General features: G+C 48.4%; 1 protein-coding gene across 1 annotated transcript in view; it reads right to left on the bottom strand.

The window, feature by feature from the left end:
• STAB2 (stabilin 2) overlaps nt 1–23,663 on the bottom strand; it is a 1,783,079-nt gene that overhangs the window by 1,083,304 nt on the left and 676,112 nt on the right. Inside the window, exons 29-31 of the mRNA XM_069629923.1 lie at nt 21,617–21,756; nt 5,932–6,043; nt 4,701–4,778 (exon numbers count right to left, since the gene is read on the bottom strand). Coding sequence (XP_069486024.1) covers nt 4,701–4,778; nt 5,932–6,043; nt 21,617–21,756 — 330 coding nt within the window. The remainder of the gene's footprint in view (nt 1–4,700; nt 4,779–5,931; nt 6,044–21,616; nt 21,757–23,663) is intronic.

Genomic DNA, 23,663 nt, shown 5'->3' on the forward strand with positions numbered 1-23,663 from the left:
TCTCATGTTTCACTGCCCCAGCCCCTCCAATTAATCGGGCGGTCTTGGACACTCAACTGGGTCAGGGTTTCCAGCCCAAGGTCAGAGTGATGAACATCTTCACGATGGTCCATGTTTTTCAACCTCAGAGACAGTTCTAGCCTCTGCTTTTCTGCGCTTGGTGGGTCTTATGGCATCATGCATCATAGTGGTGTCAGAGGCTTGTCTGTGCATTTGGTCGCTACAGTGACCCCTGAGCTCTCAATGGTCACAGTTTCAGGGAAGGACTTCAGACCTTGTTCTGGTCTTGGAGAGAGTGTCCAGGTACCTACAATGCTGGTCCATGAAGGGCAACCTCCTGAAAGGGTATCTTTTCTTTTCTGTCAACCCTTTAGGCAAGTGACTCTAGTCATAGATGCATGCCTGAAGAGCTGGGGGCGCTCACTTGCAGAATCTGACGGAGTGCTGGAGGCACATTCACCTGCTAAAGCTGAGGGCAATCAGGCTGGCCCTGGTCGCTTTCCTGCCTTCTGTGGAGGGCAAGACGATACTGGTCCTGACAGACAAGTAGCCATGCATTAACTCAATTAGAGGGGTGTTGTGAGCTCCTTGTCACTGTGCAGAGAAGCAATGCTCTTGTGGTTCTGACCTGTGGAGAACAGCGTGTCTCTGACTGCGGCTCACCTGGCCGGCAAGGGGAGCACTCCAGTGGAGGCACTGAGCAGGCAGTCCTCCACCTCCCACAAGTGGGATCTCTGCCTCAGAGTTGTGGAGGAGACACAGGTGGACCTCTTCACTTACAGTGTAATTATGAAGTGTCAGTGGTTCTGCTCTAGTGAACTGCCTCATCAGGGTGCTCTGGGGCCGCCTTTTCGGTCGAATGGGAGTACGACTTGATCTATGCATTCCCGTCAATCCCTGTCATTCTGCTGGGTCTCAGGAAACTGCAACTGTTAGGGACCACAATGATCTTGATCGCTCCACACTGTGCCCAGAAAACGTGGAACCCAGAGTTGTTGGACATTGTGTCTTCTGCAGAGGACCAACTTCCTCTCCCACTCGGAGGGGAGGGTCCTGCACCTGAACCTCCACAGCCTGAATCTTCATGCTTGGCTGCTGAATGGCTGAAGTATGGGGAGTGTAAATTGTCGGAGGAAATTTTGGGTTGCCAAAGTGACAGCAATGGAAGTAGCAGCTCTGCCTATCTGTGCAACTGTGACTCTGCCTTGGTCAGGGAAATGCCCCTATGTATGTTTGCCAGCGGAAGCCTACCCTCTGCCACAGTGGGCACAGTGGATGTATGACCGAAGGGAATGGCTCCTCGTAGAGGAAGCAGACTGTGTCTGGACAGTTGAATTCAGTGAATTTGCCTTGACTTTCATCAGGGACTCATCGGCTTTAGTCCCAAAAAGTTTGTCCCCATCGAACAGCATGTCACTGAGTTTTGTGTTGACATCTGGGTCAAATCCAGAGGTTTTCATTGAGGAAGGCCTGTGAAGGACAATCCAAATGTCTATAACACAAGCCACGCAGTCTGCTAAATCCTGACCAGGCCGCAGTATCTGCTGTGCCGCATTCTTGCCATGCTTAACCAGAGAGGTAACCCCATAGTTAATTTTCTGCATGGGGAGGGGTTCTTCATAGAATCCATAGGGTGCTGGCATATTTGGACAGGGAGCAAGTGGCAATCGCAGGGCTCAAATTCAGGCTGCCAAAAGAAAACATCTTGTGTCGCAAGCAATTACGTTGCTGCTCTCTCTGTCTGGTGGGAGGGAAAGCAGTCGTCTTTGAGCCTGAAATGAGTCAACTATTCTGCAGCTAATGTACTCTGAGTTTCCTGGACCTCTTGCCTAGCAGTAGAGGTGGCCAGCTATGATAGATGTCTCGTCGAGGGGAGAACCGCGATAAAGGGAACCCTGATAGAGTGGAGAAAGATTCCTTCCTTGATTGCAGATCTCTGATGTTCTGAGGAAGATGAGGAGAGAGAAAAAAGTAGAAGAGTTCTTGTGCATATTTTATGAGCCAATAGTAACTCAAAAGGAAATTGCAAACAACCTCAAGATTCTGTGACCTTACACATCACTCTATAGGTTGTGAGGGTGTAGGAGTAAGACTAGGACACAAGGGTGGTATGTTGAATGGCAAAGATTTGTATTAATTAAAATAAATTGGTTTTGTAGGAAATCCTAGCTAGCCCTTCCTCTAAGAGGGGGTACCCTGCCTCAACACAAGTAGCTAATGAAACTGTCTGTGTCAGGATGTCCAAAGTACAGTGCATCATCCTGTGTCCAAATCCTAACCAATCCCTCACAGACTAAACTTAATATAAGGTGAAAGGGCAAAATATCTCTTGGCTGGCCACCTGCAGCCCTACTTTGTAGTTCTCCATTTACAGGGAAAAAAAGAAAAAGGTGCTCCAAACAAATATAGTTCCACAAAGTTTAAAGGGGTTGTTACCCTTCCCCTCGAGTCTCTTTAAAATGACTCTCTTCTCTTGGTTAAAAAGAAATGGGTCCCAAACACTGTTGAGCCAACATGGCATCCCGATACAGTGACGAATAGGAACAGCCTGGGTACTCTTTTCCAAGCTGTGTTGAGGGTCCCAGACCTTTGTGAGCATACCCGGCTTTCACGTACTGCGACAAAGAACAGCCTGAATGCCTTTCCCAAGCTGTTTTGACGGTCCCAGACCCTTGTGAGCAGACCTGGCTTCTCGGTACTGCGACAAAGAAGAACAGCCTGGATGCCTTTCCCAAGCTGTGTTGAGGGTCCCAGACCCTTGTGAACAGACCTGGCTTCCAGGTACTGCGACAAAGAAGAACAGCCTGGATGCCTTTCCCAAGCTGTGTTGATGGTCCCAGACCCTTGTGAACAGACCTGGCTTCTTGTTACTGCTACAAAGAAGAACAGCCTGGATGCCTTTCCCAAGCTGTGTTGAGGGTCCCAGACCTTTGCGAGCAACCCGGCTTTCACGTACTGCGACAAAGAACAGCCTGAATGCCTTTCCCAAGCTGTTTTGAAGGTCCCAGACCCTTGTGAGCAGACCTGGCTTCTCGGTACTGCTACAAAGAAGAACAGCCTGGATGCCTTTCCCAAGCTGTGTTGAGGGTCCCAGACCCTTGTGAGCAGACCTGGCTTCTTGTTACTGCGACAAAGAAGAACAGCCTGGATGCCTTTCCCAAGCTGTGTTGAGGGTCCCAGACCTTTGTGAGCATACCCGCTTCCACGTACTGCGACAAAGAACAGCCTGAATGCCTTTCCCAAGCTGTTTTGACGGTCCCAGACCCTTGTGAGCAGACCTGGCTTCTCGGTACTGCGACAAAGAAGAACAGCCTGGATGCCTTTCCCAAGCTGTGTTGTTCCAGGTACTACAATGAGGTGGAAGGGATTTGGATCTCACTCCTATTTTGCAACGGGTCCCAGACCCTGCTTTCGGTACCCACTTAGCCCACTCTCCTGCCAAATGGGGTACTCGTTACCTTTACTCTCACAGTTCTCTTCATCAGATTTTCATCCGGACCCACAGCCTTGGTTTACTCTCCTGCCAAGGTGTCTAACTCTGATGTATAATGTTCGTATTCCTTTTTAGTGCTGTTTGGGACGTATTCCCTCAGTGTGGGTCCCAGACCCCCTTCACCTTGTTACTTTGTCTTAGTGAATATGCACGTAGGTCAGCCCATACTTTTCTTAACGTTTCTTGCACCCTCTGGATTTCCCCAACCTTTGGCTTAGCCACCCTGTTACTTGTAGGGTCTTAGCCATTGCACTCCGGTTATTAGCTCGTCTCCCAGGGTCTTCTGCGGCTTCTCCAGCTCCCCGAAGCCATCTCCCATCTCCCCGGGTTTCTCCAGCAGTGCTACGTGGTTTCTCCATGCTCCAGCACCCCCGGTTACCGGCGAGAGTACTTCCTTCTCTTTGGTAAGCTTCCTGCTTCGCGGGGTTCTCACAGACGCATTTCTCTCCTGACACCATTTGCTTCTCTGGTCTGACCTTCTATCCGTAATCTGCTGAGATCTCGGACTGTGCTGAGATGAAGAAGCTATCCTTCTCTTCCCGTGCTCGTTTTAAACGACATCTGGCCAATTGGGTTGTTCGCGAGACTAGAGTGTGTGCCTTGGTTTGCGTCACTGAACTTCATTGTTCTTGGCGTATTCCTCATCACAGTACTGCTATCACACACCTTATGGATCTTTTCCTTCCCAGGGGTCCCCACTTGGGATGGATAGCAAGAATACATGGGGGTACCTGATTGAGTGGTATGGGAAGGTTGATAAAGAGAGGTGGGAGGGGCAAAGGGGTACCAGATTCTTCCGGGATAGTCAATGCTCTCAATGGGGGTTTGCCTCCCCATGAGATCTTCCTTCTGAGTACCACCCCCAAGGGTACTCTCGGCAAGTAGCCTCACCTCCCTGTCTTCATGGAAAGGGGCTCCCCCATCAAAAGCAGCGGCAATCACTTGGGATTCGTCCCAAAATTCTCAAGGCACCTCTGTGATTGCAAAGTCCTTAAAACATACTCTTGGGGTACATCTTTCAAAGGGGTCTAGGCCAGACTGTAAAGCCTGACATGTTGCCTCTTTGCCATCCAAAACAATGTTTAGAAATCCATCTCTTTTAAAGTGTGAAGTGTGTCTCGGACTCACTTCACGCAAGCGACTGACATACTGAGAGGTACGCAGTACACAACAAAGGGTAAAAAAGAAAAGTCCTGGACAAAAATACCTTATCAATGAGGTGAATAATCCCATTGGTCGCAGGCAAATCTCCATCTACAATGCGAGCTCCTTGGATGGTAAAGGTCTGCAAAAAAAACACAATTATTAGTAGTCGTGCAGGTGCAGAAATTGGACACCAACCTTAGCAAATAGAGCTGGCGACAACCTTACTCTTTAACATCACTTCCATGCAGTAGTTTTTTGATTTTAGGGATGGGACAACGATTCTTTGAGCCCCATCATGAGGTTGGTGGTATACCAGTGGTACTTGCGTTGGGATACCGCCAACGCAAATAGCGTTACCACTACTCGGTCCAGCGCTATAAGTGCCGGATCATGAGTAGCAGCAAGGTGGTAAATCCTCATGGAGTTTTTCAGTGCTATTAGAGCTACGCAATTAAAGCAGCGCTAATAGCTCCAAAAGTGGGTGGTGAGTGGAGATTTCTACCTCCAGCAAAAAGCTGGAGGTAAGACTTCAACTTTCCGGGCAACTCATGACTGGGCCAACTCATAAATGTGGTGTTAATCGTGTTAACGTCGCATTTAAGTGCTACCACCCAACTCATGATGAGGCCATTACTTTTACCCTGGATTAAAGTATTCTTTAATCCTACCAGAACCATCTTGTTTCCAGAAAATAAATCCATTTCAACTTTTGCCACATTAGAAATTCATAACAATTTTTGAGAGAACCACTACCATGGTCTCATTTATGTTGTAAAATCAGTCCGGCACCTTCATAGGCGCTCATGTTATGCACATTTTTTATTTGACATTGGGGAGTCGTTACGTTTGCACTGTAACGTAAACAGCTGTCCGCCGCAGGGCAAAAGGCGGCATAAATGTGTGTACATCACCTTTTGCCCTGCACTTTTGCATTCTGCCGTGCAAAGTGATTAAACACTGCCTGGCATGCGGGCATGTCAGTGAGGGTTTCATTTCAATTGTACACGCTCCCTGCCATGCTCGCATGACGGGCCACACGTACAATGGATCTCTAGAGAGTCTTGATCATGTTGTAGCAGGATCACCAGCATCTCACGCCCCCGCGATTACTAGCATACGGGAAGCCAGCCCATGAAACTGTTCAGCCCATAACTGCTCTCAGGAGCTGAACACCTGGAAAACATGACATCTAACAATGTCTCCATAAGGTTATTTATCCATACGCGCGCTCAACAGATCTAAAAACACTCATCGGAACACCCTATATAAGTATTCATGAGCCATCTCGTTACCCCATTGTCTTTTGACAGTTGAAGTGTTGATCCTTCAAGTGAAGTTGCCACCAAGTGGGCCGTCGAGTTCTGCAGCTCGTCAATCCTGTACACCCCGTGTAGCACATGATATCTGAAAGGAAAACACAGTGTTGTGATATAGAGCAGATACCAAGGTGTACACTGGTAAAGATCTAACATAAACATACACTATGACACCACACATAGAAAGGAGCACTGCAGCCCCACTCGGTGGCTATAACAACCTAGGGATGACATACAAGGCCACCTTTCCTTTCTTCTTCTATAACCTGTGAAGCTCATTGAGCAGCCCATGCATTGAGAGCCTCTGGCACACCGGTTGACTTACTCAATGAATCACTCATGGACTCACTGTCCCACTTACAGAGTCGGTGACTAACTCAATGGGTGATTGACTGATTCACTGTGTTATCTCATTGACAGGTGGACAAACCAACAGATTGACCAACTCACTCATTGACGTTCTTGCTCCTTATGAGCTGATTTCTTATGTAGGAGAAAAAAACTACCGTTAAGGGTGTCCTCCCCCACTGTGAGAGCAATCTATGGCAACTGTGAGGAACAGCGCATTAGATAGAAACATAATTCTGATTTAAAGGAACACAATATAGAAGCATTGATTAACCAATATGGTGTACTCATCCTGGAACTAAGAAAGTGCATATTCACATTCAGGATAGCCGACCTCTTGGTAATGTTCTTTCTAATGGATGTCCTCATCCATGATATCACTATCCCAGGGCAGCTGTTCACCGGGAACCTTTCCCCCGCCAAGGGGCACAGCGCGGCACTGCATTGGTTCTGTCCAACGCCTCTATGCGCTCTGTGCCAGATATGATATCGGAGCCAGTACATATAGTAGGGCAGCGCCCCATGACCTCAGTTCCACCCTTTTTCCCTAGCACTCGCAAGTACTCTCAAGTTGAGGGACAGTAGAACCGATGCTGTACTGGCTTCCTGCAAGTGGGGCAGGTATGGAGGGCCATGAAGAATCCATGGCAGGAACATCCGTCAATAAGAAGGTTACATACATAGAAGGAGGTCATTCGTTCTCCTAATGGATTCTTTCCTCACAGGAATTCCTCATCTATGATAGACTTCCAAAGCAGTACATCATTCTGGAGGAATGACGAAGCAAGAACACCACCTAAAACAGGAATCTCTGGGGGACTGCCCAGCCAAACCGGGCATACTGGCCTGCAAGGGAATCCAAGCAGTAATGCTTACCAAATGTGTGCAGAGACACCTATGTTGCCGCCTGACAAATGGCCAGGACAGGGACCCTCCTCTGCAGGGCAGGGGTGGCAGCCACTCGTCTGGTAGAATGAGCCTTGAGACCCTCAGGCACATCATTCACAGCCAGATCCTAGCATTCAGAGATGCAGAGAACGATCACCTGGACAGGGTCTGTTTGGTCACAGCCCTGCCAACATGAGCATCAGCGTAACTAACAGAAAGCTGGTCATATTTCCTAGTCTCTTTGGTATGAGAGACGTAGAACTTAAGGGCCTGTACCGGGTCCAGTCAATAAAATCGTTCCTGTAACTTGGAAGGGTGAAGCAGAGGAAAAAACACAGGAAGATGGATCTTTTGAGAGAGATGGAAATCCCAGACCACCTATGGCAGAAAGGAGGGTCTCACTATCAATGTCACCTTCTTTTGGGAAAAAACAAATAGGGTGGTAAAACAGACAATGCCTGGAGCTTACTCATCCGTCGTACGGAAGTGATGGCGATCAGGAAAATCACCTTAGGGGTGAGCAACCTAACAGAAGAGGAATAAAGGGCTTCAAACGGAGCACCCATAAGAAATGCTAAAACTAAATTAAAATCCCAAGCCAGAACCACAAACTCCAGGGAGGAAACTGGTTACACAAACTCTGTAAGAACTACATGGCAGTGGGGAGTGTGAATAACAAGCCCTGATCTGGGGACCTCTTGAACATAGAAATAGCAGTGAGGTAACCCTTCACAGTGCCAATCTGCAGATCCTCTTAGGCCAAGAAAAGCAGAAAATCCAACACAGGGGACAGAGAACAGGATAAAGGGTCCAGGTCCCTCTCCCCACACTAAATTCAAAATGTATGCCACTCCTTGGATCTCAGCCTCTCAGTAGCCAAGCATGAAGGTTCAGGCTGCTGAGGTTCGGCTGGAGGACCCGCCCCTCTGTTTGTAAGATGAAGTCGACTCTACTCGGACAGCGCCAGTGAGGGCAGATGGACTTGTCCAACAATTCCGGATATCACATTCTCCATGCCCAGGCTGGGGCGATCAGGATAATTGTGGTTCTGAACGGACGCAAATCTCCAGAGAACCAGCGGAATGACATGGATTGGCGGGATTGAATAAAGGAGTTTGAAAGTCCATTCGACCATCAGTGCATCCCCCAAAGCTCCCCGACGGTAAATTCCCTGGAGCAGAATAACTCACACTTCCTGCTGGCACTGGAAGTGAAGAGGTCCACTTGAGGAGTTCCCCAAAAAGAGAAGATTACCTCCAGAACTTCCTGACAGAGCTCCCACTCATTGGAGGTCACAGTCTGCCTGCTCAAGGCATCCGCTGTGAAAGTCTCCCGTCCGGCCAGATGAGCCGCCGTCAGGGAGACACTGTTCTCCAGAGCCCAGAACCAGAGTCGCATTGCTTCTCTGTACAGGGATAAGGACCCCACACCACCTCGTTTGTTGAGGCAGTACATGGCCACTGTGTTATCCATCAAGATCAGCACAGTCTTGTATTTCACAGAGAGGAGGAAAGCGAGCAGGACCAGCGTGATCACCCTCAACTCCAGCGGGTCATGTGTTCCAGAGACTCCGCAGGAGACCACAGTCTGCTCACTGTCAGGTCAAACAGGTCAGTGCCGCAGTCAGTCAGAAATGCGTCCATAACCACTGTCACCTGGGGTCCATGCTGCCGAAACAACGCGCCTCTCAGCAAGTTGTCCCGCACGGCCCACCACGCAAGATCCTGGGCCACCTGGCTCGAGATCTTCAGAAGGCCCGACATGTGGCCCAAGAACTGTGGCCATTGGTAACGGAGAAGCCACTGAAGCGATCTCATGCGCAGCCTCACCTTGAGCACCACTAGAATGCAAGAGGCCATGAGGCCCAGAAGGTGCAGGAAGGTTGAGGCATGGACTTGCTCCTGTGATTGGAGGACAATGACCGTTCGAAAGATGCTCGCGAGTCGATCCTCATGGGGGGGCAGAGGAGCCATGCCCAGGCGATTATCCAAGACTGGCCCAATCAATCAGAGAGACTGGGACGGCAGAACCAGATACTTTTTTCAAGATCAGAGAAAAGCCCAAACTGTGCAATAGAGTGCATGTGCAGAGCAGATGCTCTGACACTAGCGCCAGTGAGCGAGTTCGGAAGAGCAAGTTGTCCAAGTAGGAAAAGACATGGATGCCTTCCCTCCTGCGGTGAGCTGCTACTGCTGCCAGCAGTTCGGTAAAAACCCTGGCTACCAACGAAAGACCAAATGGTAGGACCTTGAACTGGTAATGCTGTTGGCCCACTATGAATCTCAGGTACTTCCTGTGCTTTAGATGAATCGATACATGGAAGCAGGCATCCTGAAGATTCAGGGAAACCAACCAGTCCTGCAGATCGAGGTTTTGCAGGATCTAAGCGAGAGTAACCATCTTGAACTTGTCCTTGCATAAGAACAAGTTCAGCAGCGGCAGATCCAGAATGGGGCGCAAGCCTCTGTCCTTTTTCGCCACTACAAAATTAGTGGTGTACCACTCCCTTCCTCGTTATGAGCGCAAAACCAGTTCAATAGCTCATTTCACCAGAAGCTGATGGCCCTCGTCCAGGATGATGGGATTCAGACACAAGGGGGTTTTCCAAGGGGCCGTGGTCCTGTGGGCACCGGAGAAATGGAACGCCATAACCCTGATGGATGATCTGTAAGGCCCAACCAGTGGATGTGGTATCCAACCATTTTGTGCTGACCAAGGAAAGCCTGACTCCCACTGCCGATGGGTGATGAAGCCCGTCACTGAGGTTTGGGGCCCTGGGGAGAAGAGGAAACAGCGGTCGCAGCAATACCTTCCTGCTGGGTAGCCCTTCAACTACCTCTCGGGAGGCGCTTGCCTTGGCCCTTTCCTGGTGCTGGTTGACCAGGGCCCCTCTGGGCAAAGGCAGGAAAGGGGCGAAAGCCCTGCCCCCAGAAGAGGACTCGGTGGATGACTGTAGACTGAGCAACCTAAAGATTTAGCAGTCGCCTTAGACGACTGGCCCTTCTGGAGAGCGTTGGCAGTGCTAGAAAATATTTCTCGTGAAGCAACTTTTCTTCCATAGTCCATTGACCCCCAAACTTTCAGCATTTGTTTCTACATCCTGACCTGACTTTATACAGTGGAGCACAGCCTTCAGCTGCACTCCACTGGTATTTTGCACATTGTTACGGGGAAACTGGCACGCCCTTCAGGCTTTGAGTAGTGAGAAACTTTGTTTCTCTTAGTCTTTCGACTTTGTTGCCACTTGTTTGAAACTTTTTATCATTGCGCAAAGTACCTTACAATATCACACAATATGGTCATGTGTCTTATGGCCCCTGACACCCTCTACGGAATTTGTTGTGATTGGACAATGTGATTTGGAACAGACTGGTGGGAGCAGTAGGTTTTTGTTGTAATTTGCTAACTTTTTACTGAGCCATACCGCGTTTGGCTCATGACTATATGGCTAGTCTTTAACATTACCATGCCACAAGGTCTGTTGTCTGTTCCTTTGGCCATTTTATCTCTTGGCCTTCCTCCTTCCCTTCCAGGGCCGGAATTTCCTTATTTTGGCATGCAGTTGCTCGCGAAAGTTGCTTCTTTTGCGGGTTCCTGCAGACCATGTGTGTGATTACCCAGGAAGTGGGCGGGTACTGTCTTGTCCCATTCCACACTGCTGGTGCCCGAGTGTCTGGTGTGCACGAGAGCATGAGAGCCCCAGTGGTCCCTGATTGGATCACTGCTGGTGTGCATGCATGGGCCAGATCCTGCCAATGGTCGGCTGAGTTTGAGCACTCACCTGACTGTGGATAAGAGGAGGGGGCCTGCATTCATTCCAGCAGATCAGCAACAGATCAGAACTGATCTGGAAAAGAAGCCAAGCGGAACAAAGGACGGTCGTGAGAGCCACTTAAAGAGGGCTGGCACCCAAATCCTGCTTCTAGTAAGCAGGAGGAGCGGAAGAAGAAGAAGAAAGGTAAAGAGGGTGGGACATCTGAAAAAGTCTCCTCCAAGAAGGGCCACAAAATCTTTCAGTAGGGTAAGTTCCAAGACCAGGTACAGGGTAGTGGGACTAACCATCCCAAGCACAACTCTGGTTACTCTATTCTCCCTACGTCTCAAGACCCAGTGGATCCTGTGTGGCTTATGGAGCAAGTGGCCATGAGAAGGGGGACCCCAGAAGTAAGATCAAAACCTTGGACTTCCACTCTGTGAATCTGGTCTTCTCTCATGATGAGGAAGAGATGGTCACAGGGGCATCATTCTCTTCAGACTCCTTCCCCAGTGGGATAGGATCTGAAGTAGTCTTAGTTTCTCTGGGATTCTGGGAACCTAGAGTAGCTGAGGCTTATGGCTCCATCTCTGATAATACAAAGCATTACTTTAAGGAAAGTGTACTGGTAGATGGTGTAGACACCCCTGCAATTAGGGACACTGGGGCCAGAAGAACTGTGGTGGAGTCCACATTGGTAAACCCAGAGGAACTGTCTAGAGCTCCTCTGATACCCACAAAGTTGGCTAATGGACCCCCTCTCAAGTTCCCAGTTATGACTGTATCTCTAGCTGTAAATCGTTGAGTAGTTAGGACACCTGTGAGTATACAGAGGCAAGTCACTGAGAAGGTACTGCTGGGAAATGACCTCAGAGACATAGGTCTTGTGGGTTATACAGCAGAACAACCCTGCACTAGGTTGCTGGCCAAGGCTGCCCTGTGCAAGTCCAAGGCTGAGCCAAAGCCAAAGGGGGAACCCAAGGCTGAGAGAGTTAAAAAGCAAAAAAGAGGGAAAGAAAACATCCTCCCTAGCTCACCTACCACTGAAATGGAGGTAGTTGGCCAAGCCCCTGAACCTGACGAAGAAAAGGGGTTGCCTGAAATTCTTAACCCACATGACCACCCTGAATTGAAGAGTTTACTTGCAGAAGGGGGTCCTGATGGTGACGAGTTTAGTAGGTCCAAAGTGAGTGCCCATCTTTAGAAGGCTTCAGGAGACAGGCCTGTTCCCAGCTAGAGAGTGAACTTCCTGGGAAACACAGAATGTATTGGAAAGGTGGGATTCTGTAGGCTCCAGTATAGTGAAATAGAGGGGTTCTGGGAGTCTCTCTACTGGCCTCATTCACGGGGGAGTCTCAATCAGATTCTTTAGCTCACTATCCCTTTCACAGAAGAGAAATATCCACAACATATCAGTCTTTGTCCTGCACAGGGGCAGTCCAACACTGAAATGCTGGGCAGTTCTCTTCTGAACAAGAGTACCAACACTAACCCCAGACATGTGTTTCGGCCTGGCTGGGCTTCATCAGTGCGATGAAGCTGTGCTTCTCTAAGAACAGCGAGCAAGGGGTCCACATCTGGATTCTTCGAGTAACTTAGGGTGAGACCCAAAGGTAATTTTTAATATGCAAAACAGGGGTGTTCTGGGAGTCTCTCTACCGGCCTCAATTGCGGGTGAGTCTCAACCAGAATTTTTTGCTCACTATCCCTTTCACAGAAGAGAAATATCCACAACATACCAGTCTTTGTCCTGCCCAGGGGCAGTCCAGCACCAAAATGCTAGGCAATTCTCTTCTGAACAAGAATACCAACAACAACCCCACACACATGTTTCGGCCTGGCTGGGCCTCATCAGTGAGGTGGAGCTGTGCCTCTCTAAGAACAGTGAGCAAGGGGTCATGTCTGGATTCCGCTAGTAACCTAGGGTGAGACCCAAAGTAACTTTTTAATATGCAAAACAGGGGGGGATCTGGGAGTCTCTCTAACAGCCTCTCAACCAGATTTTTTAACTTGCTATCCCTTTCACAGAAGAGAAATATCCACAACATATCAGTCTTTGTCCTGCCCAGGGGCAGTCCAGCACCAAAATGCTGGGCAGTTCTCTTCTGAACAAGAGTACCAACAATAACCTCAGACATGTTTTTCAGCCTAGCTGGGCCTCATCAGTGACGTGGAACTGTGCCTCTTTAAGAAAAGTCAGTAAGGGGTCCACACCTGGATTCCCCAAGTAACTTAGGGTGACACCAAAAGTTGCTTTTTAATATGCAAAACACGGGGATCCAGGAGGGTTCTGGGAGTCTCACTACTGGCCTCAGTCGCGGGGTCAGTCTCAACCTGATTATTTAGCTCACTATCCCTTTAACAGAAGAGAAATATCCACAACATACCAGTCTTTGTCTTGCCCAGGGGCAGTCCAGCACCGAAATGCTAGGGAGTTCTCTTCTGAACAAGAGTACCAATAGCAACCTCAGACACGTGTTTTTGCATGGCTGTGACTCATCAGTGAGGTGGAGCTGTGCCTCTTTAAGAATAGTGAGCAAGGGGCCTACGTCTGGATTCTGTTAGTAACTTAGGGTGAGACCCAAAGTTACTTTTTAATATGCATAACAGAGGGGCCCAGGGGGGTTCTGGGAGTCTCTCTACTGGGCTCAGTCGCGGCGTGAGTCTCAACCAGATTTTTTAGCTCACTATCCCTTCCACAGAAGAGAAATATCCACAACATATCAGTCTTTGCCAATGGAGAAATTACTGGTAATGTTCTTTCTATGGACTCTTCTCCCACAGATTCCCCATCTTGACAGATACCTATCGACTCCCTCGTATACGGCCGTGCCATTTCTCGATCGGGCATGATACCTAAGTTCTCTATAATTTTTCTGCACCTCATTCTTCAATCTCTCAACCTTGGAGAAGGACCAGAAGAGAAGGGAGCGGTGTAGTCAACCAACTGCTGCTGCCCCAAATGTTGCTCTCTGCTCCTCATGTCATCGCACAAGAAATGCGATGGCAGAATGCGACTAAACCATGGTCTGTGGATTTCCAAGCAGGGTGGGCGATGAGGAATCTCTGGAGTAGAATCCATAGAAAGAACATTGCCAGTAAGTAAGTTCTCCTTCAATGGATTGCATTGCCCCAATATTCAATATTTTTTGATAGGCTCCCAAAGCACTAGCCATGCTGGAGGAGAGTTGGATGTCAAACCAAGAAGCTCTGGACGGCCAGACATTGTTGCACGACAAATGTCTCCCATCAGAGGAGAAGAGGAAGCCGCAAACCCCCTGGTAAAGTGGGCCCTAAGCCCTGCTGGAACCTACTTTCTTGCGGATTGATAACATTCAGCAATGTACAGCATTATCCACCGTGTGATGGATTGTATAGTGACTGCGCGTCCTAACCTGGACTGTGAAGCAGTTGGCCATCGTTCCTAAAGGAGTCTGCCTTGGCTCCTGTCAGGTACAAGCTCTACGCCCTCTTGGGATCCAAACTGTGGAGCCTCTCCTCGTCCTTGAAGGATGTGGCGGAAGGGTAAAACACTGGACGGTCTATACTCTGGCCCATGAGAAATTCCGAAACCCCCTGTGGCAGAAATTTCAGGCGCCCCTTCAGGGAGACATTTTCTTTAAAACATTTTAGGAAAGGGCCCCTGCTAGAGACTGTCTGCAATTCGCTGTTCCTTCTAGCTGATGTGATTGCCACCAAGAAGACTGATTTCAACGTGACTAGCCTGTTGGGAGCAGAATGCAAGGGCTCAAATCGAGCCGCCAACGGAAACGTTAGGACTAGATTTAGATTCAGGTCCTAATCTGGGACTACAAAAGGCAAAGGATGGAAGCAATTAACAAGACCCTTCAAGAAATGTGCCACCACAGGAATGGCAAAGAAAGAGCCCTTCTCTGGTGTCCTCTTAAAAATGGAGAGAGCCGCCAGATACCCCTTCATTGTGCCCACTTGCATACCTGATTTTGCTAGGGCCAATAGAAACTCCACCAACGATAAACTGGGACAAAACATGAGGTACACCTCTTTTGCCAAACACCAGGTCACAAACTTTCTACAACTGCACATGTACAGGGACTGAGTAGAATGTCTGTGTACAGCCAACAGTACCTCCAGAACCTCTTCATAGAGGTCCCAGTCACCGTACATCAGCCTCTCAATAGCCATGTCTGCAGGTTGATAGGGTCTGGGGTCAGCACATTGCTTTCTGACTGGGTCAAGAGGTCCGGCCTCTGAGGAAGCCAGAGATGTGTGCATACAGCCAACTCCAGAAGATCCAAGTACCACGTCCTCCTTGCCCAGTCCAGAGTGATCAGGATCAGGTGCGCTCTGAATCCTCGCAACCACCTGAGAACCCATAATGGAGGTCAAAGACCCACTGTACTAAAAATGCATCTCCCAATGGCCCCCTGGGAGGAAATTCCCTGGAACAGAACTGCTTGCATTTTGTGTTGATCATCATCGCAAACAGATCTACCGTTGGGGTGCCCCACTGCGGGAAGATCTCCATAGTGACTGAGTCCCATATCTAGAGATGTGTCTAGTCCACCTGCGTAGCAGAGGCCCTCCGAAGCTGAAGCAACCCTGCCTGGTCCGCCATAAAATCAGACAATGGATCTAATGCCGTACCACCATCAGCAATAACATAAATGGAATTAGGTCACCTTTCTCATTGAATATTGGCCGCATTGAATTGAAGAACACCAAACAAGAGTCCAGTACAAAGGTCCGATCATGCGAGGCTGCTCGAGGAGCCCTTTGGTCCAAGGGGGCTGCTGATGGTTTCGGCACAGGGAGAGATGTTTGCAGCACGGTCTCCCTTTAAGGCGTTCAACTCTTCTTGGCTTCTTTTGTGTGGGACAGACCAGGTGCAGATGGAGCTGGATCCACCAGCTGTATCAGGGCGGAAGCCGTACCAGCCGAGGCCTCTTTCCTAGACCCATCCTTTGCACGCAGGGAATTACGTACCCATATTGTCCGATGAGTCAGAAACAAGTCTACGTTTTTTCTTGTGCAACGATGAGCAGTAATGCAATTCGCTCTGAGAGTGGGAGCGTTTCCGACTTTTTATGACGAAGATCCTCAAGACGTTTTTCGGGTGTCAGATCCACAGTGTCATGCTCCGATGATCGCTGGAGCCACTTTGGCAGGGATTTGGACAGCGGTCTGCCGAGCGCCAGCTTGGTTGAGCGTTCCCTGGATTGGGGTTAGAATCTTGTGATGGAAATGTTTGAGGGAGAAAAGACCGAAGATTATTTTTCTGAAAATAACAATACGTCTTTTCTCCCATGAACATTTACAGGTTGGCCCCCACCCCCATCCTCACCCTCACCCCCAGCCCCTACTTACCTTGCGGCGGCACACTTCGCTGTATGCCGCCGACTCGCTGTGTCCCTGCGACCCCTGTTCTCTTTCACTTCTGTGATCGGGAACTGGCGCCACAGGGTCCTTTCCTTTTTTTATTTTTTTTGGGATCGGCTGCAGTGGACACCCCGGCAACCCCTGCTCACAATATAGTGAAAAAGGGTGCGGGGGACACCCCCGCAGCCCATGCAGCCCTTAGGACCGAATGGGGGATTTGGTCAAACTTTTCGGCCGTTCAGAATTTTTGAACAGCTGAAATTCGACCAAATCTCTCATTGGGGCTTTTTTTGCATGCTTTTTGGATGTTTCCTGTTCCCTCACCACTTTCCGGTTTATTGAAAGGCAGGAACCACATTGCTCTGTGTCATGCCCTACTCCGAGACACCACACACAAATAGCATGAATAGTATGTAGGTCCGTGAGGGTCATTTTGGAGTTGCAGTTCCTTGCAACGTTTGAACCCGACATACTGCTGCAGTAACTGATCAAAAACTAGCGTGTTACGAATAGCAGGCTGAGCGCACGGAAAAAGGGAACTGAGGTATGGGGCCTAGTAAAACATGCATATGATGCTCGACGTCACGTCAGATCGATGGAATACTGCAGTTGTATAAGAGGTAGTCGACAATGTCGAGCCACACTAGGCGCTGTCAAAAGAATTCCGAGCAGCTGGCGCTGAATAGGTATCTATCAAGATGAGGAATCTGTGGGAGAATGCAATCCATTGAAAGAGGGGCTTCCACTGCCACTCAAGAGCAAGAGCATCTCTTTCTCAAAGTTCATACTGAACCTTGGACCTGGACAGAGAAGAAAGCCCCAGAGTACTGGCCACCTTGCCCATCAAATGATGCAAGGTGGCATGAGGCTTTCCTCGGTTGGGAGCTGGCAAAATGTCCATCTCTGGGGAGGTGTCAAGGCCATTGGCCACTTGCAGGTCGTCTGCCAGGCCCAGCACATCCTCATCCTCCTTGTAGAATCTTTCTGGGAAATCCCTCACCTCACTAGAACCCATAGATTCAAGCCCAAAGGGGAACATGTTGCCCTCCTTGTCTAACATACATCTCTGACACGAAGGTACGCCTAGGGAGTAGAACATATTCCTGCAGAGGCATTGCTGAGGTTGCAGCGCCTGTAGTCAGTGCCTGTCGGCACCAATAGACCTTGGTCACTTTATGGTTCAGGCCCGAGACTCTAGGTGGGCGGGAGTGGTCGGCATCCCCAAAGGGTACCCCTGCCTGTCGCAACAGACGCAGTGCGACCCTGCAGCGCCATAGCCAAAGCTGGACATGCTGCCACCTGCGCCACAGAAAGTGCTGGTAATGGGAACAGCATGCTTTTTTCAGGAATTTTTCAGATTTTTCTCCTGGGTTCGGAGGTGCACATGTGTGCCTTACTCCCTACTAGTGGTTTGAAGGTGACCCTAACTCTTGAGTGCAAGTGCAGCTTTGTTAGGACAGCAGAGGGTGCATTAGAGAGAGATTGAAAGTGGCAAAGAGAGAAAGGGAAATTACAGCTGTCTACAGAAACCTCTTGTAAGATTACCCCATAAAAACAAATTACTTACCTCTCTGTAATGTTTTTTCTGATGGATGTTTCCGCCCATGGATTCCTTATCTTTAATATCCCCATCCCAGCACAGCTGTTCTTCGGAAACATTTCATCTGCATGGGAACACAGTGTAGCTCTGCGACGGCTCAACCCGATGCATCAATGCGCCCCATGCTGTACATGACGTTGGAGCCAGTGTATATTGAGACAGCACGCTCCGTGACTTCAATTCCATCCTTTCATCGGAGGGGGGGGGGGCTATGAGGAATCCGTGGGACGCACATCCATCAGAAAGAATGCTACCAAGAAATAAGTAATGTGTTCTTCTAATTAGGCACATGCAACCTCTCTTTGATGTATTTTTCAGTCTTTATAACTTGTAACTCGTGATTTGTCAAAGTTAGGTATTCGGTAATGGTTTTATCAGCGTTCCCTCTCCTTAATTAAGGACACGCGACTACTCCGTTAGACATCAACAATCTTTTAATATGAGAACAATGTATTTCAATACTTTAGCTTCTCACGCGAGTATCAGGTCTTTGACGGTATACGCGAGTGCTACTGTTCCATTGTTAACCATACTTTGAATACAGTGAACAACTTCTGCTCGCATTAAGTCATACGCAAGTCAATAAGGAGCTAGATACAGTTACCGGCAAGGATGGCACAATGTATTAGAATGCCGTACTTCACTTACCAGCTTCTGAGACACTTCCTTTGTGTGTTGCACTGCTTTCCAGACTTCCACTACAACTTCTACTGCTTCTGGGTCGCTGGGGACCCACATCCTTCTCCTGAACTGGTGTCTTTGGTCTGGCCACTCGATTTAGGAGTTTCTTTTGCTCCCCAAACCCTCGGCTTGCCACTTGCTTCTAGACTTTGTGCCTCATCATGAGTTGGGCGGTAACGCCGGAGCTAAAAGCGCTGGCGTTATTAGCCCTACCGCCAAACCCACCTGCGCTATTAGCGCCGGATCATGAGTTTGGCGGAATGGGTATTTCCCATTCCCCATTGAGCCCAATCGGGAATTCCCCATTCCCCATTGGGCTCAATGGGGAAATTTCACGCTTTTAGCGCCGGCGGATTTCCCACCGGCGGTATGAGCGCGAAATTTCGGCGGATTTCCCCCCAGCTAAGAGCTGGGGGGAAATCAGCCGAAACCCTGATTTGGCAGACCCTTAAATCCAGCAGTAACAGCACTACCGTTGGATTTAAGGGTTACTGCCAAACTCGTGATGAGGCTCTTTGTCTTCTGCACGTCCACAGCTCGGCATTCACAGCAATAGGGATCACATGGGGAAAACTGTTTCTCCTGCACGTCTTCCACTGCGCAGCCTCTGCACTTCAGACTTTCAGGAAACAGGACTCTCTCAGAACTTGCAGGTGAAATCTGCTGTCTCCACATTCTGGTGTCCCTCTTGTTCTCCCACTTCTGTGTGGTTTGCCGGACTTTCTACTTCTACTGCTACAACCGGCACTCGAGGCCAACGTTCCAGCCAACGTTCCAGCTCTTTCTGTTCCGCCTTCTTGTCTGCACCTGAGGGGGCCGTTTATGCCTCCCAGGTTCAGCAATAATTTTCAGGTGGGGGCTATTAGCCTCAATTGCCTGACTACTGCCACGGCTACTAGGCTTAATTGCCTGACTAATACATTTGCATGCCACTTCAACCCTCTCCCTCGTTTCAGTCCGTCTATGATTCTGGGACTTGTAGTTTCTTTTAACAAAGTTAGTTTTTTCCACTGCTGCTATTTGACAAACAGCCATCAAGAGTTTAGGATTATGGGGAAAATTAAAGAGGGGATTGTCCAGTTTTCCTGGTCAGTTCCCCTCCCCACATGTGATAATCCCACAGTACACCACCCCCCAGGGTCGGGATCAGGAAGCGTCTGCCTCTCCCTGGCCACATGAGGAGGGTCCCAGACCAGGTTTCTGGGGCCAATCATCTCAGATTCTTCACACAACCTAGACATGACTATTGGACTGGACTGTGGCCCTTACCAAGTCTGGACACTCGGGACATCTTCTTTGGATTTTGGTGGTTATAAACCCACTGGCGAACACTCCACTGCAGGCAGCGACCCTGAGCCTTCCCTGGCGTGCACAAGTGGACAGATGTTGTGGCAGGGATACCCCCTTAAGGCTTCTTCAATGATTTGGAACTTTCACAGCTCCAGGTGTCAAGCACCACTATTCAAGGGTACCCCCCACTTCTGGGCATTACGCAGCAACCTAGCTTCCAACGGTCACGAACACTCCTCCGGACTCTGGCCGACACAGATGAACTTCTTGCCTTCAAGATGTTCAGGCACTCCTCCTCTGGACCCGCAAAGATCCCTTCTTCAGACGGCAGGCACACAGGACTGGCTTCCAGGACACTTCGGGTGAAGAGCAGCAATTGCATGATGTTCCCTCGTGGCTACGGGAAGAGGTCACCTATCCAGGTCCTCTCTGGTTCAGTCCTTGAATCAGCATGGCAGTTTTCAGATTTCATGAAGAGATGCAGCCGCAGACCTCTTCCTCCAACTGGATTCCAGGATGCAAGCTTAAAATGGCTTAATAGACAAGGAGGTGAGTGTGATGCCCACTGTTATAGAAAACACTCACCATTCACGCAGGCTGAGCCATGCTCAGCCAGCCAGCCAGCCAATCACACACAAGTGCATTCATGCAGGCAGCACACAATCAGGCTTACAGGCATTCAGACTATTTACCAGAATCCAGACACTCCCAAAACAGGATATGGTTTGGGGGCTACTCCCCAGCCTTTCAGTGCACCACACTGCATTCATTCCAGTTTCAGTTAGGGCTGGCTAAGGCATTGTGTCACACAACCAAAACCAGAGACTCACAACACAGAATGCATATAGACTACTCCCTCCATTCAGGTAGGTTCCACCCCAAAGGTGTAGTCACAACAAGCTGTTCCAGGGAAGACCCGAGCTGGTCTGGCAGGAGGCAGCCACAGAGCCATATATGGTCCTTCCACCCAAGAACCATACACAGGAAGGGAACAGATCCAGGGCTTCTCAGGACTTTGAGAAACAATAGGTAAGGCAATGGAAACCAAGAGGCCACCACGGGCCATCTTGCCTTTGTGTAGGAATCCATTGATTCCTATGGCAGGGCCTGGGTATCACAAAAATGAAGGATGCCCAGAGCCACTGTCACATCAGCATGTAGCTGCCACAAGTCCATACCCTGCTCTGTGGGCCACACGCATGTGCCCAAAAACATACACTAGGGGTACAGAGTTATACCCACACCCATGGGTTACCTAAGGATTTCCCATGGGTCTTGGTAAACCAAGAACAAAATGAAGAGCTGCACTGTCAGTGGTCCAAACTGGACACCTGTCCACAAAATAAGCAGAACACACAGATTAAGGAGGCATAGCCAAGGACAATGAGGCCCTCAACCTCAGATGCATTTCAAGCATCCAGCTCTCGATACAGGTCGCCTAGAAAGAGCTCAGGGAACTTACGATCTGCACACATCAAGACAACAACAAAGTTATCTTGCATGTTCCCGCTCTCCCCACTACCCTAATCCCCTCCATATGAATCACAATAAAATAACATATTACATTTGGTGGAACTGGTATAAAATGTGAAATGAAATAAATCAACATTTTGTTCATTCCTTTGATTAACTAGAGCTTGCAGAAAGAAATTCTATATGTTTCTTCTTTAATTAAAGAAATGCGTGTTGTGTTCTAAGTTTCAAGTGATACAAAAGAGTGAGTTAAGAGTGCAACAACATACTTTAGCAAGGTGGGAAGGTTGCCCTTTGCCATCCAGAATGATCTGTCATCTTGGCTCATGACGCTGATAGCTTCGACGATGGGAACCAGCACTGTTATGTTCTTAGTTTCTGACAACAAGGCACTGATGGGTGCTGCGGCCTGGATAGGGAATACAGAGGCACATGAAGAATTCATTGCACAGTTCTACCAGTTGCCCACATTCCAGAGCATCTCTGTTTTTTCTATTTCATACCATATTGCAATTTTGGTGAATGCCGCAAAGGAAATTCATCAGTGAGGAAATGGTGGCCAATGTACATTTTTACATCTGTCTAGATATCAGAATCACAAAGAGAGCAAGATTACAATCCTCTTTGCACCCAGACTGTACCTCAATTCGTATGTTCAGCCATGACAATGACATCACATGGCTGAAAAGCTGTCTCTCGCTCTTTCAATCCTGAGTGTGAAGCTCATATTTAGAACACAAACTCATCAAAACTGTGTTCTTGCTCCTTACCAATCCAGGTAGTAAAGCACTCTTCCAAATATGGCTATCCAATATGAACCACAAAGGTTTCATATCGAATCTCGATACATATGCTGTGAGCTGGCACTGCTCTTACTTAGTAATTACCATTCGATTTGTATTCTTGAATCTCTTTTAATATAGTACTCAGTACTTGTGAGTGGGGTACAGACCCACAAATACGCGCCTCTGTGCTGGGCGCATCAAAAGTGAACCAAATGAGACAGACCTAGGCTGTTTAGCCTTCAATGTGGGTTGCACACTCTAAATTCCACTATGTGGTTACATTTGTTTGTGATAGTTATTGAACTTTCTTTGCATGCTTATCTTAATACAAAGTAGTCGTTAATTCATTATGTTTTCTGTACATTTGGTTTTAATTATCAAAACATGAGAAACACACGAAAAACATGAAGATTACATAAAGAGAACATAGAGAACAAGCGTTTATCAGACCTGTTCATTGAAGCACTGTCATATTATGTTAGTGTCTAATAAGATTGTTGTTTTGTTCTCCCCTGTTGCCCTCCCTTGCCTTGTTGCGCTCTGAAACACTTGTGTACGGGCGCGATAGAAATAGAAATAACATATCAATATCAATAATACGGTGGCCGTATGTCGCCATGGTAAATAAAGGTGTTGTTTCAACCAATACCTCTCGAATACTATGGCGCTTTCCCGTGAATCTATGTTCCATATTCCATAGTCCCTTGTAACATAGACAAGGCGTGTGCATATATCGGTTTACAAAATTCCCTTCGATTTCCTTGTGCTTGCCCAGGTGGATACCCAATGAAATAAAACAATCTCTAATTCTGTGTGCATGGTCTAACTTAGAACTGTGAGTGCATCGGTATGCATGCTCCATGGTGGGTGGTGAGTATGCTGACTAACCTTATTGCTTCACTTAGCAGAGCTGTGTGATGCCTTGTGTCTGCATAGGAATGGGTAAATCACATCTGTAACTCTTTTAAACATTCTGACATAGTGTAATGCTAAGGTGCAGGGGGGGTGCCCTGGTACACTCACTGCTGTGTGATGCGAGTATAGTCCATAGCGTGCTGTCTCGCTTCGCTCGTCCGAGGACCGAAGCGAAAGAAAACTCCACGTTGTTGATGTACACAGTGACTGGGGTCAGGTAACCGTCCTGAGCGTATTCCAAAAGGGAGGGCATTCTACATTGGATTCCTACAGCCAAACAGCCATATTGTAATGAAGGGGTGGTATTGTGGAATAACCCTAAATTCATGTGCATTCCATGATAATGTGTACTATTGTTATCAACCAGAACAGCGATCGAAAAATATGGTCTAAGTGTAATTTAGTTTGATCGAGCTAATGTATAGGTGTTGCTTTATATACAGGAACATGTAAAATCCATTCATTCAACTACAATGCTTTATGTTATAGATATACTCTATCACTCTTGGGATCTATACACACATTGGGAAATAATACTTTGTACTGTCAGCCCAGTGTGCTTTGAAAGCATTGGGCTCCAGTGGCAAGATACCGCCTGATAATGTGAGGTCCTATA

The sequence above is a fragment of the Ambystoma mexicanum genome, chromosome 12, assembly GCF_040938575.1.
Source record: "Ambystoma mexicanum isolate Mex_15411 chromosome 12, UKY_AmexF1_1, whole genome shotgun sequence".
NCBI classification, from domain to species: Eukaryota; Metazoa; Chordata; class Amphibia; order Caudata; family Ambystomatidae; genus Ambystoma; species Ambystoma mexicanum.